We start from the raw sequence: 13,370 nt of genomic DNA on the forward strand, positions 1-13,370 counted from the left end.
GAAGAAAGCCTGCGCTTCCATGTCAGACCCCGCCCCCCCCCCGACCCAACACGCGGCCTAGCAGGACCGCGAACAGCTCCCCAGCCCTCCACCAGTGAAAAACAAGAAAGCACCCGAATAAATAAATAACAGCCTCAAAAAGCAAAAAGGCATTAACAAACACAACCATAAAAAGGAAAGGATACCAAGGAGGACAAAGCCTCCGGATTATGTACATCAGTCCCCAGCCCCCCCCAGTCCTCAGTTCAAGTCCAACATCTCTGCCTGGACGAAGGCCCAGGCATCCTCCGGGGAATCGAAGTAAAGCTGGCGATCTTTGTAAGTGACGCAGAGGCGAGCCGGCTGCAACAGGCCAAACTTCACCCCCTTCTTGTGAAGCACTGCCTTCGTCCGATTAAAACCAGCCCTTCTCTTCGCCACCTCCGCGGTCCAATCCTGATGAATCCTGATCTCTGCATTCTCCCACTTGCTACTCCTCTCCTTCTTCGCCCATCTCAGCACACACTCACGGTCAACGAAACGGTGAAAACGGACCAGCACCGCCCTAGGCGGCTTTTTCGGCTTGGGCTTCCTCAACAGCACTCGATGGGCACCCTCCAGCTCCAAGGACCCCTGGAACGACCCCATGCCCATTAACGAGTTCAGCATCACGGCCACGTAGGCCCCCAAGTCCGAACCTTCCAGCCCCTCCGGGAAGCCCAGGATCCGCAAGTTCTTCCAATGGGAGTGGTTCTCCATCTCCTCCATCCTCGCTAGCCATTTCTTGTGGAGCGCCTCGTGCGACTCCACCTTCACTGCCAGGCCTAGGAGTTCGTCCTCGCTCTCCGAGGCCTTTTGCCGTAGCTCTCGGATCTCTGCACCCTGAGCCGTCTGAGTCGCCATGAGCTTGTCCAGCGAGGCCTTACACGGTTCCAGGATCTCAGCCTTCAGCTCTCTGAAGCAGCGCTGAAGCTGCTCCTGCGCCCACTGCTGCCACGCTGCCGGTTCCCCGCCCGCCGCCATCTTGTTTCTCCTGCCTCGCACCTTTCTCTGCTCCAAAGTCGATTTTCTGACTGCTCCGCTCCTGGTCCAGTCCATCCACCGACAGATAAGCGCAGTGGATGTGTTCCCACACCGGGAAAAGTCCAGCCAGCACCGCTACGGGCCCTTAAAAGAGCCCAAAAGACCGAAATTTGCAGGAACTACCGAACGTGCGGCTTAGCTCCGCATCACCGCAACCGGAAACGATCATGAATGATTTAATCTTATCTTTATTTCATAGATCATAGAATTTATAGTGCAGAAAGAGGTCATTCAGCCCATCGAGTCTGCACCGGCTCTTGAAAAGAGCACCCCGCCCAAGCCCACACCTCCACCCTATCCCCATAACACATCTTTGGACTGTGGGAGGAAACCGGAGCACCCGGAGGAAACCATGCAGACACGGGGAGAACGTGCAAACTCCACACAGACAGTCGCCCAAGGTTGGAATCGAACCAGGGTCCCTGACGCTGTGAGGCACCAGTGCTAACCACTATGCCGCCCCAAGTATATAGCCAAGAAATAGTTCTGCCTAATGCTTCCGAATTGCTTAAGGCATTTAACGATTTTCTTTTTGTAAAGGGGCAGTGATGGGGGTGAATGTGCAAATTCCACACGGACAGTGGCCAGTGGCCCGGGGTCGGGATCGAACCTGGGTCCTCAGCGCTGTGAATCAAGCAAGATTTTGTGAGTTTCCATCATTAACCCTGCATCATACAGGCAATGTACTCCATTTCAAATGGAATATAGGAATTAGGAGCAGAAGTAGGCATTAAGTCCTTGAAACTTGTGGGCAGCACGGTAGCATGGTGGTTAGCATAAATGCTTCACAGCTCCAGGGTCCCAGGTTCGATTCCCGGCTGGGTCACTGTCTGTGTGGAGTCTGTATGTCCTCCCCGTGTGTGCGTGGGTTTCCTCCGGGTGCTCCGGTTTCCTCCCACAGTCCAAAGATGTGCGGGTTAGGTGGATTGGCCATGCTAAATTGCCCGTAGTGTCCTAAAATGTAAGGTAATGGGTGGTGTTTGGGTTACGGGTATAGGGTGGATACGTGGGTTTGAGTAGGGTGATCATGGCTCGGCACAACATCGAGGGCCGAAGGGCCTGTTCTGTGCTGTACTGTTCTATGTTCTATGAACCTGCTCCACCATTCAATCAGATCATGGCTGATCTCTTGGTCTGAAATCCACCTCATCCGTCCCCATGTCACTTTAACCATTTCGTAAAAAAATCAGAAATATGTATCTCCTTTTTAAAACCATTCAATGGCTCTATGGAGCAGTGAGTTCCACAAATTCACCACCGTCTGCGAGTAGTTCCTTCTCAGTTCTAAATCAACCGCCTCTCGTTCTAGATTGCCTGACAAGGGGGAACATTTGGTCTACGTTTACTTTATTTTAGTATTTTATATCCCCTCACATCCGTCTAAACTCCAATGAGTATAAGCCAAAACTGTTTAATCACTCCTTATATGTCAGCCCTTTCATCCCTAGAATCAAACTGGTGAACCTCCTCTGAACTGCCTCCAATGCCCCCACACCCTTCCTCAAATAAGGACACCAACACTGGACACAATTACTCTTGATGTGGTCTCACCAACACCCTATATAATTGCAACAAAATTTCTCTACTTTTATACTCCAGTCGTTTTGCAATAAACGCTAACATTCCATTAGTCTTTTTAATTACATGCTGTACCTCCATACCGACTTTCTGCGATTCATGAACAAAGACACCCAGATTCCTCTGCTTGTCCCATTTTGAATCTGCTTTCCATTTTGATAATAATTTGCCTGACTATTTTTTTCGGCCATAATTGATAACCTCACACATTGCATTAAACTCCATCTGCCAAATCTCCTAAACTATCTGTACCCATCTGTAAAGTCTTCTCTGCCTACTTTCCCACCTATTTTAGTATAATCTGCAAATTTTGTTATGCTACACTCTGTTCCTGCTTGCAGATCATTTATATAGATTGCAAACAGTTGAGTTCCGATGATTGACCCCTGCGGCACCCCGCTAATTACAGTTTGCCAACCAGAGACGGACCCATTTATCCCAACACTCTGCTTTCTGTCAGTCAGCCAATCCTCAATCCGATCTAGTGCTCTTCCCCCAATCCCTTTGCTATCTCACCTTCTGGATGAGTCTTTTATGCGAGACCTGCATGTGATAAACTTTAAACAATGAAGATTAAGTATAAAATTGCAAATCCTTGAAATCGGAAATAAAACCAAATATTTGGAAATGCATGTCAGGTCAGTAACCATTTGAAAGAGAAATGCAGCTTAATATTTCTTTTTTTAAAAATAAATTTAGAGTACCCAATTATTTTTTCCAATTAAGGGGCAATTTAGCGTGGCCAATCCACCTAACCTGCACATCTTTGGGTTGTGGGGGTGAAACCCACGCAGACACGAGGAGAATGTGCAAGCTCCACACGGACAGTGACCCAGAGCCGGGATTCGAACCCGGGTCCTCAGCGCCGTAGGCAGCAATGCTAACCACTGTGCCACGTGCCGCCCCAGCTTAATATTTCAAGGGTAATCTTTCATCATTGTCTGTTTAGAAACTGTTTTCACTTTCAAATTTTAATTAATCTGCTATGCATTTCCACTATTCTCTGTTCTTATTTCAATGTTAGGCAGTATTGTACATCTCGCTCACAAAGGTGGGGGGCACAGTGGCGCAGTGGTTAGCACTGCTGCCTCACGGCACCGAGGCCCCGGGCTCGATCCCAGGCCCGGGTCACTGTCCATGTTGAGTTTGCACATTTTCCCCGTGTCTGCATGGGTCACACCCCCACAACCCAAAGATGTGCAAGGTAGGTGGATTGGCCACGCTAAATTGCCCCTTAATTGGAAAAAATCTCTCTCACAAAGTCAATATATCTCTGCTGTACAAAATGCATACCACTGTGTATGTGTATGTAACAGCACAGTGGGTGTACATTTACAAGATGGAGTGCAACAGTTCAAGAAGGTAGCTCATCATCTTCTCAAGGGCAATTAGGAATGATCTTGCCAGCGGAAATAAAAAAGAGATGATAACCTTTTTAATCACTATCCTTCCCTTTTGTACTTCGTGTTTGTTGTTTCCTGTATATCTCTGAATCTATTTCTAGAGGATTGATGAACAACGCAAATGGTTGGATGAAGAGGTGGAAAAGGTTCTGCAGCAAAGACAAGCTCTAGCTGAGTTGGAAGAGGATTTAAGGAAAAGAGAAGTTATTGTAGACAAAAAGGAGGCACTGTTACAGGAAAAAAGCCAATTGGAAATCAAACGGTTACGTTCCAGTCAGGTAAGAACATACCTCTCAACTTGTCTTGCATTAATTGGGATATCACAACATTAAACGGCACTACTGAGAAAAAGATGCTGATGGGAATATTCTAAAGAAAGCCACACTCCCATCCCAAGTTCAACATTACAGGTTGATAGATAATGGATAAATCTTAAGAAAGCTGCTGGGACCATAAGATATAGAAGTAGAATTAGGTCATTTGGCCCATCGCGTCTGCTCCATCATTGGATCGTGGCTGATGTGTTTCTCATCATCATTCTCCTGTCTTTTCCCCGTAACCCCTGATCCCCTTATTAATCGAGAACCTATCTATCTCTGTCTTAGAGACACTCAGTGATTTGGCCTCCACAGCCTTCTGCGGCAAATTGTTACACAGATTCACCACCCTCTGGCTGAAAACATTTCTCCTCATCTCAGTTTTAAAGGATTGTCCCTTCAGTCTGAGGCTGTGCCCTCGGGTTTCAGTTTCTCCTTCTAGTGGGAACATCTCCATGTGCACTCTATCTCATATTCTGTAAATTTCAATAAGACTTCCCCTCATCCTTCCGCACTCCATCGACTACAGACCCAGAGTCCTCAACTGCTCCTCATATGACAAGCCCTTTATTCCGGGGATCATTCTTCTGAACATCCTCTGGACCCTCTCCAAGGCCAGGACATCCTTCCTTAGATACAGAGCCCAAAACTGCTCACAATATTCCAAATCGGGTCTGAGCAAAGCCTTATACAGCCTCAGCAGTACATCCCTGCTCCAGTATTCTAGCCTTCACATAATGAATGCTAACATTGCATTTGCCTTCTTAACTGCCAACTGAACCTACATGTTTACCTTAAGAGAATCCTGAACTATGATTCCTAAGTCCTCTTGTGCTTCAGATTCTGAAGCCTTTGCCCATTTAGAAAATAATTTATACCGTTATTTTTCCTACCAAGTGCATAACCTTAAACCTTTCCACATTGTATTCCATCTACCACTTCTTTGCTCACTCTCCTAGCCTGTCCAAGTCCTTCTGCAGCCTCTCCTCTCTTCTTCCTCAACACTACCTGTCCCTCTGTATATCTTTGTGACATCTGCAAACTTCGCAATAATGCCCTCAGTTCCAGATCGTTAAAGTATATCATGAATAGTTGTGGTCCCAGCACTGGCCCCTGCGGAACACCACTAGTCACGGCTGCCATTCTGAAAAAGACACCTTTATCTCCACTGTTTGCCTTCTGCCAGTCAGCCAATCCTCGATCCATCTCAGTACCTTGTCCCTAACACCATGGGCTCTTTTCTTATTTGGCAGCTTCCTATATGGCACCTTGTCAATGGTCTTCGGGAAATCCAAATAGATGACATCCACTGGCTCTCCTTTGTCTAACTTCCTCGTTACCTCAAAGAATTCCAACAGATTTATCAGGCATAACCTCCTCTTGACAAAGCTGTGCTCACTCCTAGCCCAATTTAACCATGCACTTCCAAGTGCACTGCAATCTCATACTTAATTTTAAAAAGAAATCTTTTTATTGGCATTTTCAACATTATGTACATTGACGTCCGTGTTTATTTATTGTAAAGAGGAGGGGGGTTGAGTTGAGTGCCCAGGTTGAGTTTGCAACCTGAGAAGGTTTCGAACTATGTTAGGATCTGCATCATTGCTTTTAGTCCTTCCTGTGGCTTTGAGAGGTACAGGAGCAGGTCATCTGCATAGAGTGAAACTCTGTGCTCTCTGTCTCCTCTTTGGATGCCCTTCCAGTTTTTTGCACCCCGTACGGCTATCACTAGGGGTTCGATTGCTATTGCAAACATGAGTGAGGCCTTGTGCCTCTTTGTAGTTGGAAGTATTCAGAGCTGGTGGTGTTGGTTCGAACGCTCGCATTGGGAGTGTTGTACAGGAGTCTCACCCAGGCGGTGAATCCTGCTCCTAGCCCAAAACGTTCCAGTACCTTGAGGAGGTACAATCAACCTTAATAATGGACTCTAAAATCTTGCCAATGACCGAAGTCAGGCTAACAGGCCTATAATTTCATGTCTTCTGTTTCCCTCCCTTCTTAAACAGGGGTGTTCCATTAGCCATTTTCCAGTCGTCTGGGACCCTCCATGACTCGAGTGATCCCTGAAAGGTCACCACCAATGCCTCCACAATCTCCTCAGCTATGTCCTTCAGAACCCTGGGGTGTCGTCCATTTGGTCTGTGTGATTTATCAACTTTCAGACCTTTCAGCTTCCCCAGCACCGCGACATTCACCTCTACGCCCTGACTCCCTTGAAGTTCTGGTATGCCATTGGTGTCTTCCACTGTGAAGACTCATGCAAAGTACATATTCAATTCCTCTGCCATTTCTTTGTTCCCCATGACTGCTTCTCCAGCCTCATTTTCCAGTGGTCCAATGTACATTCGTGTCTCTCTCTTACTTTTACATATCAAAAAAAGCCTCTTCCAACCTTCTTTTATATTACTAACTAGCTTACACTCCTCTTTCATCTTCTTTCTCCCCACTCCTCCATTGCTTTTTTAGTTGTCCTCTGCTTACTTTTAAAGGCTTTCCAATCCTCTGGCTTCCCACTAATCCTCGTCACATTTAATGCTTTTTCTTTTGCTTTTACGTTGTCCCTGACTTGTCAGCCATGGTTGCCTTGTCCTCCCATTAGCATGTTTCCTCCTTCTTGGGATGAATATATGTTGTGTCTTCTGAATAACCCTCAAAAACTCTTGCCATTGCTGTTCCACTGTCTTTCCTGCTAAGCTCCCCAATCAACTCTGGTCAGCTCCTCCCTTGTGCCTTTGTAGTTATCTTTACTCAATTGTAATACAATTACATCTGATTGCAGCTTCTCCCTCTAATGGCAGGCTGAATTATAACATATTGTAGGAGATGCACAAGAGTGGTAGAAACCACTAAAGCTCTGATTTTCTTTCCCTGCACCCCAGTTAGCTTGCAGTTATTACAAAACGCGCAAAAGGGACAATAAAAAAGATGAACAGAAATCAGCACATAGATTTACAGGCAACTGTCTTCCCTCCTGCTGTGGCCGTGGCCCTTCTTTAGTCAGTATACATCTGTTGCAAACCCAAGTGTGACCAGAGCACATATTCACAAGTGTCTATTTACAGTTTAGTTTGGACTTCAGCTGGCCCTCGGGCCAGTCCCCATGGCTTTGTACCTTGTCCAAGGCACCGTTCACATTTGTCCTCCACCTCTAGAAAGAATTTACTCATTTCAGTTCCAGTTAGGTGCGCTCTGTGCACCTAGGCTCAGCCCTGCACACATGGAGGTGAAGTTCGACCTGTGCAGTGCTTCTTTCCAGAATACTCTCCCTATATCTATGCCTAGTTCCTCCTCCTATTTTTTCCTGGTCTCTTCCAGGGAAGGAGTGTACTTCCTCCAACAGTCGCCCGTGCAAGTCTGCACGGTTTGCCTTCCCTAGGTCACCCGCGTCCAGCTGTTCTTCCACTAACGAGTATCCTGGTATCTGGGGGTACATCATTGTTTACTTACGGAGGAAGTTTATGACCTGAATGTATCTCGGGTTGTTTCATCTTGGTACTTGGAACTTCTCCATGAGTTCCCCCAGGTCGCTACTCTATCATCCTTGTACATGTCCCTAACTGTCAGTGTCCCCTTGTCCCGTCTCCACCTTTTGATGCTAGTGTCCATTATTGTGGGAGTAAACCTGTGGTTGTTGCAGATGGAGGCCATGATGGAGTTAATGGGAATTGGGGGGAAACTCTCCATTGGGTGGAGTCATACCTGGCACAAAGTAAGATGGCTGTCATGGTTGGAGGTTAAATCATCTCAGCTCCAGGATATCACTGCAGGAGTTCCTCAGGATATCTTCAGCTGCTTCATCAATGACCTCCCTTCCATCATAAGGTCAGAAGTGGGGATGTTTGCGGATGACTGCACATGACTACACAATGTTCAGCACCATTTGCGACTTCTCGAATAGTGAAGCAGTCCATGTCCAAATGCAGCAAGACCTGGACAATATCCAGGCTTGGGCAGGTTACATTTACGCTACACAAGTGCCATGCAATGACCATTCCCTACAAGAGAGGATCCAACCACTGCCCCATGATATTTATTGTCATTACTATTACTGAATACCCCACAATCAACATCCTGGGGGTTATCATTCATCAGAAACTAAACTGGACACTTCCAGTGGCGACCATGCTGTGAACAGTCGCACATTTAGCAGCTCCCACTCTTGGTGGTGTTTTGACAGCTTTTAAGCTGGATTTTCGTGGAAATGTTTTCTCTGTATTTTTTTTTTTTTAAATTTTAGAGTACCCAATTAATTTCTTCCAATTAAGGGGCAATTTAGCGTGGCCAATCCACCTACCCTGCACATCTTTGGGTTGTGGGGGCGAAACCCACACAAACACGGGGAGAATGTGCAAACTCCACACAGACAGTGACCCGGAGCCGGGATCGAACCTGGGACCTCGGCGCTGTGAGGCAACAGGGCTAACCCACTGCGCCACCGTGCTGCCCCGTGGAAATGTTTTCTAACATAAGTGGATAAAAACGAGAGGAGGAAAAGGCGACCCCTATCCTGTGGAATTACGCTCGAAAAATAATCACAAAAGAAGGAATCAAAAGTTGGTTGGAAGTGAAGAGCTGAGCTTGGTGGCTGCAATGGCAGAGAAGCGAGATCCGGCCCCGTCGGCCCAATGGTCAACAGTGGCCATTGCAGCCACTGCTCAGCTCTTCACTTCCAACCAACTTTTGATTCCTTCTTTTGCGATTATTTTTCAAGCGTAATTCCAGAGGATAGGGGTCGCCTTTTCCTCCTCTCCCTTTTATCCACTTATGTTATTCCAGGGTTGCATACCTGGATGAGAAGTTCACCTGGCACCGTAAGGAGTTTGCGGAGGACCTGACCAAGGTGGTTGCCTCGATTAAGGAGGTTGTCGACCGTATGGAGGTGAGAGTGAAGACCCAGGGACAGTCGATCCAAAAGCTGCAGGAGCAGGCGATGAAGCAAGAGGAGCAGTCCACTGGGATGGCACTGCAAATTGGTGTTTTACAAGATCGGCAAAAGCGGCTGCTGGAAAAGGTGGAGGACCTGGAGAATCGTTCCCGCAGGCAGAACGTTCAGATCAACTGTCTCCCGGAGGGAAAGGAAGGATCAGATGCCAGTGCATATGTTGTGAGGATGTTCGAGAAAATGATGGGGCAGAGGCGTTCGACAGGCCGTTGGAGGTGGACCGGGCTCACAGGGCACTTATGCGCAAGCCCCAGGGTCATGAGCCCCCGAGGGCATTGGTGGTGAAGCTGCACCGATTCCTGGACAAGGAACGCATCATGAGATGGACTAGGGAGACAAAACGGATCGTATGGGAAGAAGCTGAGATCCGGGTCTACCAGGACTTGGGAGCAGAACTTGCTAAGAGGAGGGCGACTTTTAATGAAGTTAAAGCGGCCCTGTATACGAAGGGAATAAATTTAGACTTCTCTACCCAGCCCATCTTTGGGTAACCTATGAGGAATGGGAACTGTATTTTGGCTCGCCGGAAGAAGTAGTGGACTTTATGAAAGACAACAACCTGGGGGACCGATAAGGACTTAATAAAAAGAGAAAACTGGTCGGTAGCAATTTACATCAAAAAGTTCTATGCTGCATGTAACTTGAGTTGCGATGACTGAGAAGTGAAGGGGGTTTGTTTTTTCTTTAATTTTGACCTTTCAGTGTATATGTTAAGGTACAGTTTCTTCCTTTTGTTTGTGCTTGTAAAAGATAAAAAGGGAAAATAAAAATAAAGGGGAAAATAAAAGAACGGAGTGGGGAGAAGAAGAATTTTCAAATTAAGATGGTCGAGGAGGTAAAGACATCTGTTCGAGTTTTTACACATATAACTTTTTCTGTCTCTCCATTTGCCATGTTTGTTTACACTTCTATTGTTTGGGGCTCTGTTTGAAGGTGATGGGATTGATAAGATGTTGTAAAGGGGGACGGGTGGGCCATTAAGTTTGGGCCATGGGCTAGGGGCTGGCCGAGGAAAGGTCATGGCTGATCAACAGGGGAGGGGACCCAGCCCGCCCGACCAGACTGGTTACATGGAATGTTTGTGGCCTGAATGGGACGGTCATGAGGGCCCATCTGTTCGCACATTTGAGACAGTTAAAGGCGGACGTGGCCATGTTACAGGCAACTCACTTGAAGCTGGGGGATCAATTTAGACTTAAAAAGGGATGGGTCGGCAGGTGTTTCATTAGACTTGAAAACCAGGGGGGTGGCCATCCTGATTAACAAAAGGGTGGCGTTCGAGGTGGGGAAATTGTGACAGACCCGGGAGGCAGATTTATCATGGTGAATGGGAAACTGGAGGGAATGGCAGTGATGCTGGTGAATATATATGCCCCAAACTGGGATGACGTCGCGTTTGTTAGGAAGATGCTGGGAAAAATCCCGGACCTCGATTCGCACCGGTTGATCTTGGAGGTTGAGTTTAATACGGTCTTAGATCCTAGGATGGATCAGTCACGTTCTAGGTCAGGGAAAGTGTCAGCAATGGTAAAAGAGCTGCGAGGGTTCTTGGAGCACATGGGATGTGATGATCCGTGGAGATTTGAGAAGCCAAGGAGTAAACAATATTCATTCTACTCCAGGATCAACTTTTTTATATTGGACAAAACATTATTAGTTGGGGTAGTGGACACAGAGTATTCAGCAATCGTAGTATCGGACCATACGCCATTGGCTAGACCTACGGTGAACACGGAAAATTCTCAGCCCCCACAGTGGAGGCTAGATGCAGGGTTGTTAGCAGACGATAAGATATGTGAGGGAAGCCATTCGGGGGTATATAAACACCAACGACACGGGAGAGATTGCGGCTGTGGTGGTGTGGGAGGCATTGAAAGCGGTGATCAAAGGGAAATATATTTCGATTCGGGGCCCATAGGGAGAGGGCTGAACGGGCGGAGCTCGATAGGCTAGTAGGAGAAATCTTGAGTGCGGATAGGAGATATGAGGAGTCCCCGAATGAGGAGCTCCTGAAGGAGCGCCAGAGACTTCAAATGGATTTTGGGCTCCTTTCCACAGGTAAGGCGGAGGGACAGCTGAGGAGGGTAAAAGGGGCAATATATGAATCTGGAGAGAAAGCTAGCAGGATGTTGGCGCATCAGCTGAGGAAGCAGGAGGCAGCAAGAGAGATAGGGAAAATTAAGGATGTGAGGGGGAAAGTAGTGAGGGACCCCGGGGCAGTTAATGACGTGTTCTGTGAATTTTATAGCTGTTTATACGAGTCTGAACCCCCTGGGGCAGGGGTGGGGGGGGGGGGGGGGGGGGGGGGGGGGGGGGGGGGGGGGTTGAATGTGGATGCTAAATTACTGGCAAAGATCTTGGCCACCAGAATAGAGGATTGTGTCCCGGAGGAATAGGTGAGGATAGATGAGGTTTGTGAAGGGCAGGCATCTGACGTCTAATATTAGGTGGCTTCTCAATGTTATAATGATGCCAGCCGAGGGGCGTGAGGCTGAGGTGGTAGTAGCCACGGACGAGGAGAAGGCTTTCGACCAGGTGGAGTGGATGTACCTATGGGATATTTTGGGCAGGTTCGGGATCGGGCAGTGATTTGTGGACTGGGTCCGGCTGTTGTATCAAGCCCCGGTGGCAAATGTGAGAACCAACCGAACCTGGTCAGAATATTTTAATCTCAGGAGAGGGACAAGACAGGGATGCCCGCTCTCCCCATTACTGTTTGCCCTGGCCATAGAGCCTTTAGCAGTGGCCCTTGGAGCATCGAGTGCGTGGCGGGGATTGTGAGGTGGGGGGTGGAGCACAGGGTTTCTGTTCATGCTGATGACCTGCTGCTTTATGTTACAGACCCGGTGGGGGAATAAGCGAAATCATGGAGGTACTGGGAGAATTTGGGCGATTTTCAGGCTGCAAGCTGAATATCGGAAAGAGCGAGATGGTTGTGATGCAGCCGCGGGGGACAGGAAAGGAGACTGAGGGAGTTCCCTTTTAAATTGTGGCAGGGAGTTTCAGATATTTAGGGATTCAAGTGGCTAAAGAGTGGGGGCAGCTCCACAAGTTAAATCTGGGCAAAGCGGTCGACGAAATGAAAAGGGATTTCCACAGATGGGACATGCTCCTGCTGATGTTAGCAGGAAGGGTCCAGACGGTGAAGATAACAGTCCTCCCAAGACTGCTTTTCTTTTTTCAATGCCTTCCGATTTTTGTCCCAAAGGTTTTTTTAGAACAATAAATGCGGCGATTACAGGTTTTGTATGGGCGGGGAAAACCCCGAGAGTAAAGAGGACACTTCTGGAGCGCGGTCGCGTGGAGGGGGGCCTGGCCCTCCCGAGCTTTATTAATTATTACTGGGTGGCCAACATATCGATGGTCAGGAAGTGGGTAGTGGGGGAGGGATCGAGTGGGAGGGAGTGAAAGCAGCATCCTGTAAGGGCATGAGTTTGGAGGCTTTACTAACGGCGTCCCTGCTGTTTTCGCCAGCTCGGCACTCTGCAAGCCCTGTGGTGGTGGCAGCCCTAAGGGTGTGGGGGCAATGGAGGCAGCACATGGGATTAGAGGAGGCGTCAGTGTGGTCTCCAATCTGTAACGATCACCGGTTTATCCCGTGGAGGTTGGATGGGGGCTTCAGGAGGTGGCAGCAGGCAGGGATCGAGAGATTTGGGAATTTATTTATTCAGCAGGGCTTACCGACCTTGGAGGCACTAGAGGAGGAGTTTGAGTTACCGGGTGGGAATGGGTTTCGGGAATGACTTTGTCCGGAGGCAGGTTCCAAGCTTCCCTCTCCTCCCCATGAGGGGACTACAGGATAAAGTGATGTCAAAAACTAGGTTTGGAGAATGGAGGACTTCGGAGATATACAAGGAGTTGATGGAGTGGGAAGGGGCCCTGATCAGGGAGGTGAAGCAGAAGTGGGATAGCTAGGAAATAGGGCATGGGCATTTGGGGACATTGTGTTTTTTTTTAAAAAAGAATATATATATATATATATATATATACATATGCGTGTGTTTGCCCACACGACTGTTTTAAGAAATGTTAATGTGTTAAACTGTGAAAATTTTAAATGCTTCAATA

At 47.8% G+C, this 13,370-nt stretch overlaps 1 protein-coding gene across 2 annotated transcripts in view; it reads left to right on the forward strand.

The window, feature by feature from the left end:
- LOC119970367 (kinesin-like protein KIF27) overlaps positions 1–13,370 on the forward strand; it is a 144,880-nt gene that overhangs the window by 86,051 nt on the left and 45,459 nt on the right. For both annotated transcript variants that reach the window (XM_038804869.1, XM_038804871.1), the window contains one exon: positions 4,145–4,321. In XM_038804869.1, coding sequence (XP_038660797.1) covers positions 4,145–4,321 — 177 coding nt within the window. The remainder of the gene's footprint in view (positions 1–4,144; positions 4,322–13,370) is intronic.

The sequence above is a fragment of the Scyliorhinus canicula genome, chromosome 8, assembly GCF_902713615.1.
Source record: "Scyliorhinus canicula chromosome 8, sScyCan1.1, whole genome shotgun sequence".
In the NCBI taxonomy this organism is placed as follows: Eukaryota; Metazoa; Chordata; class Chondrichthyes; order Carcharhiniformes; family Scyliorhinidae; genus Scyliorhinus; species Scyliorhinus canicula.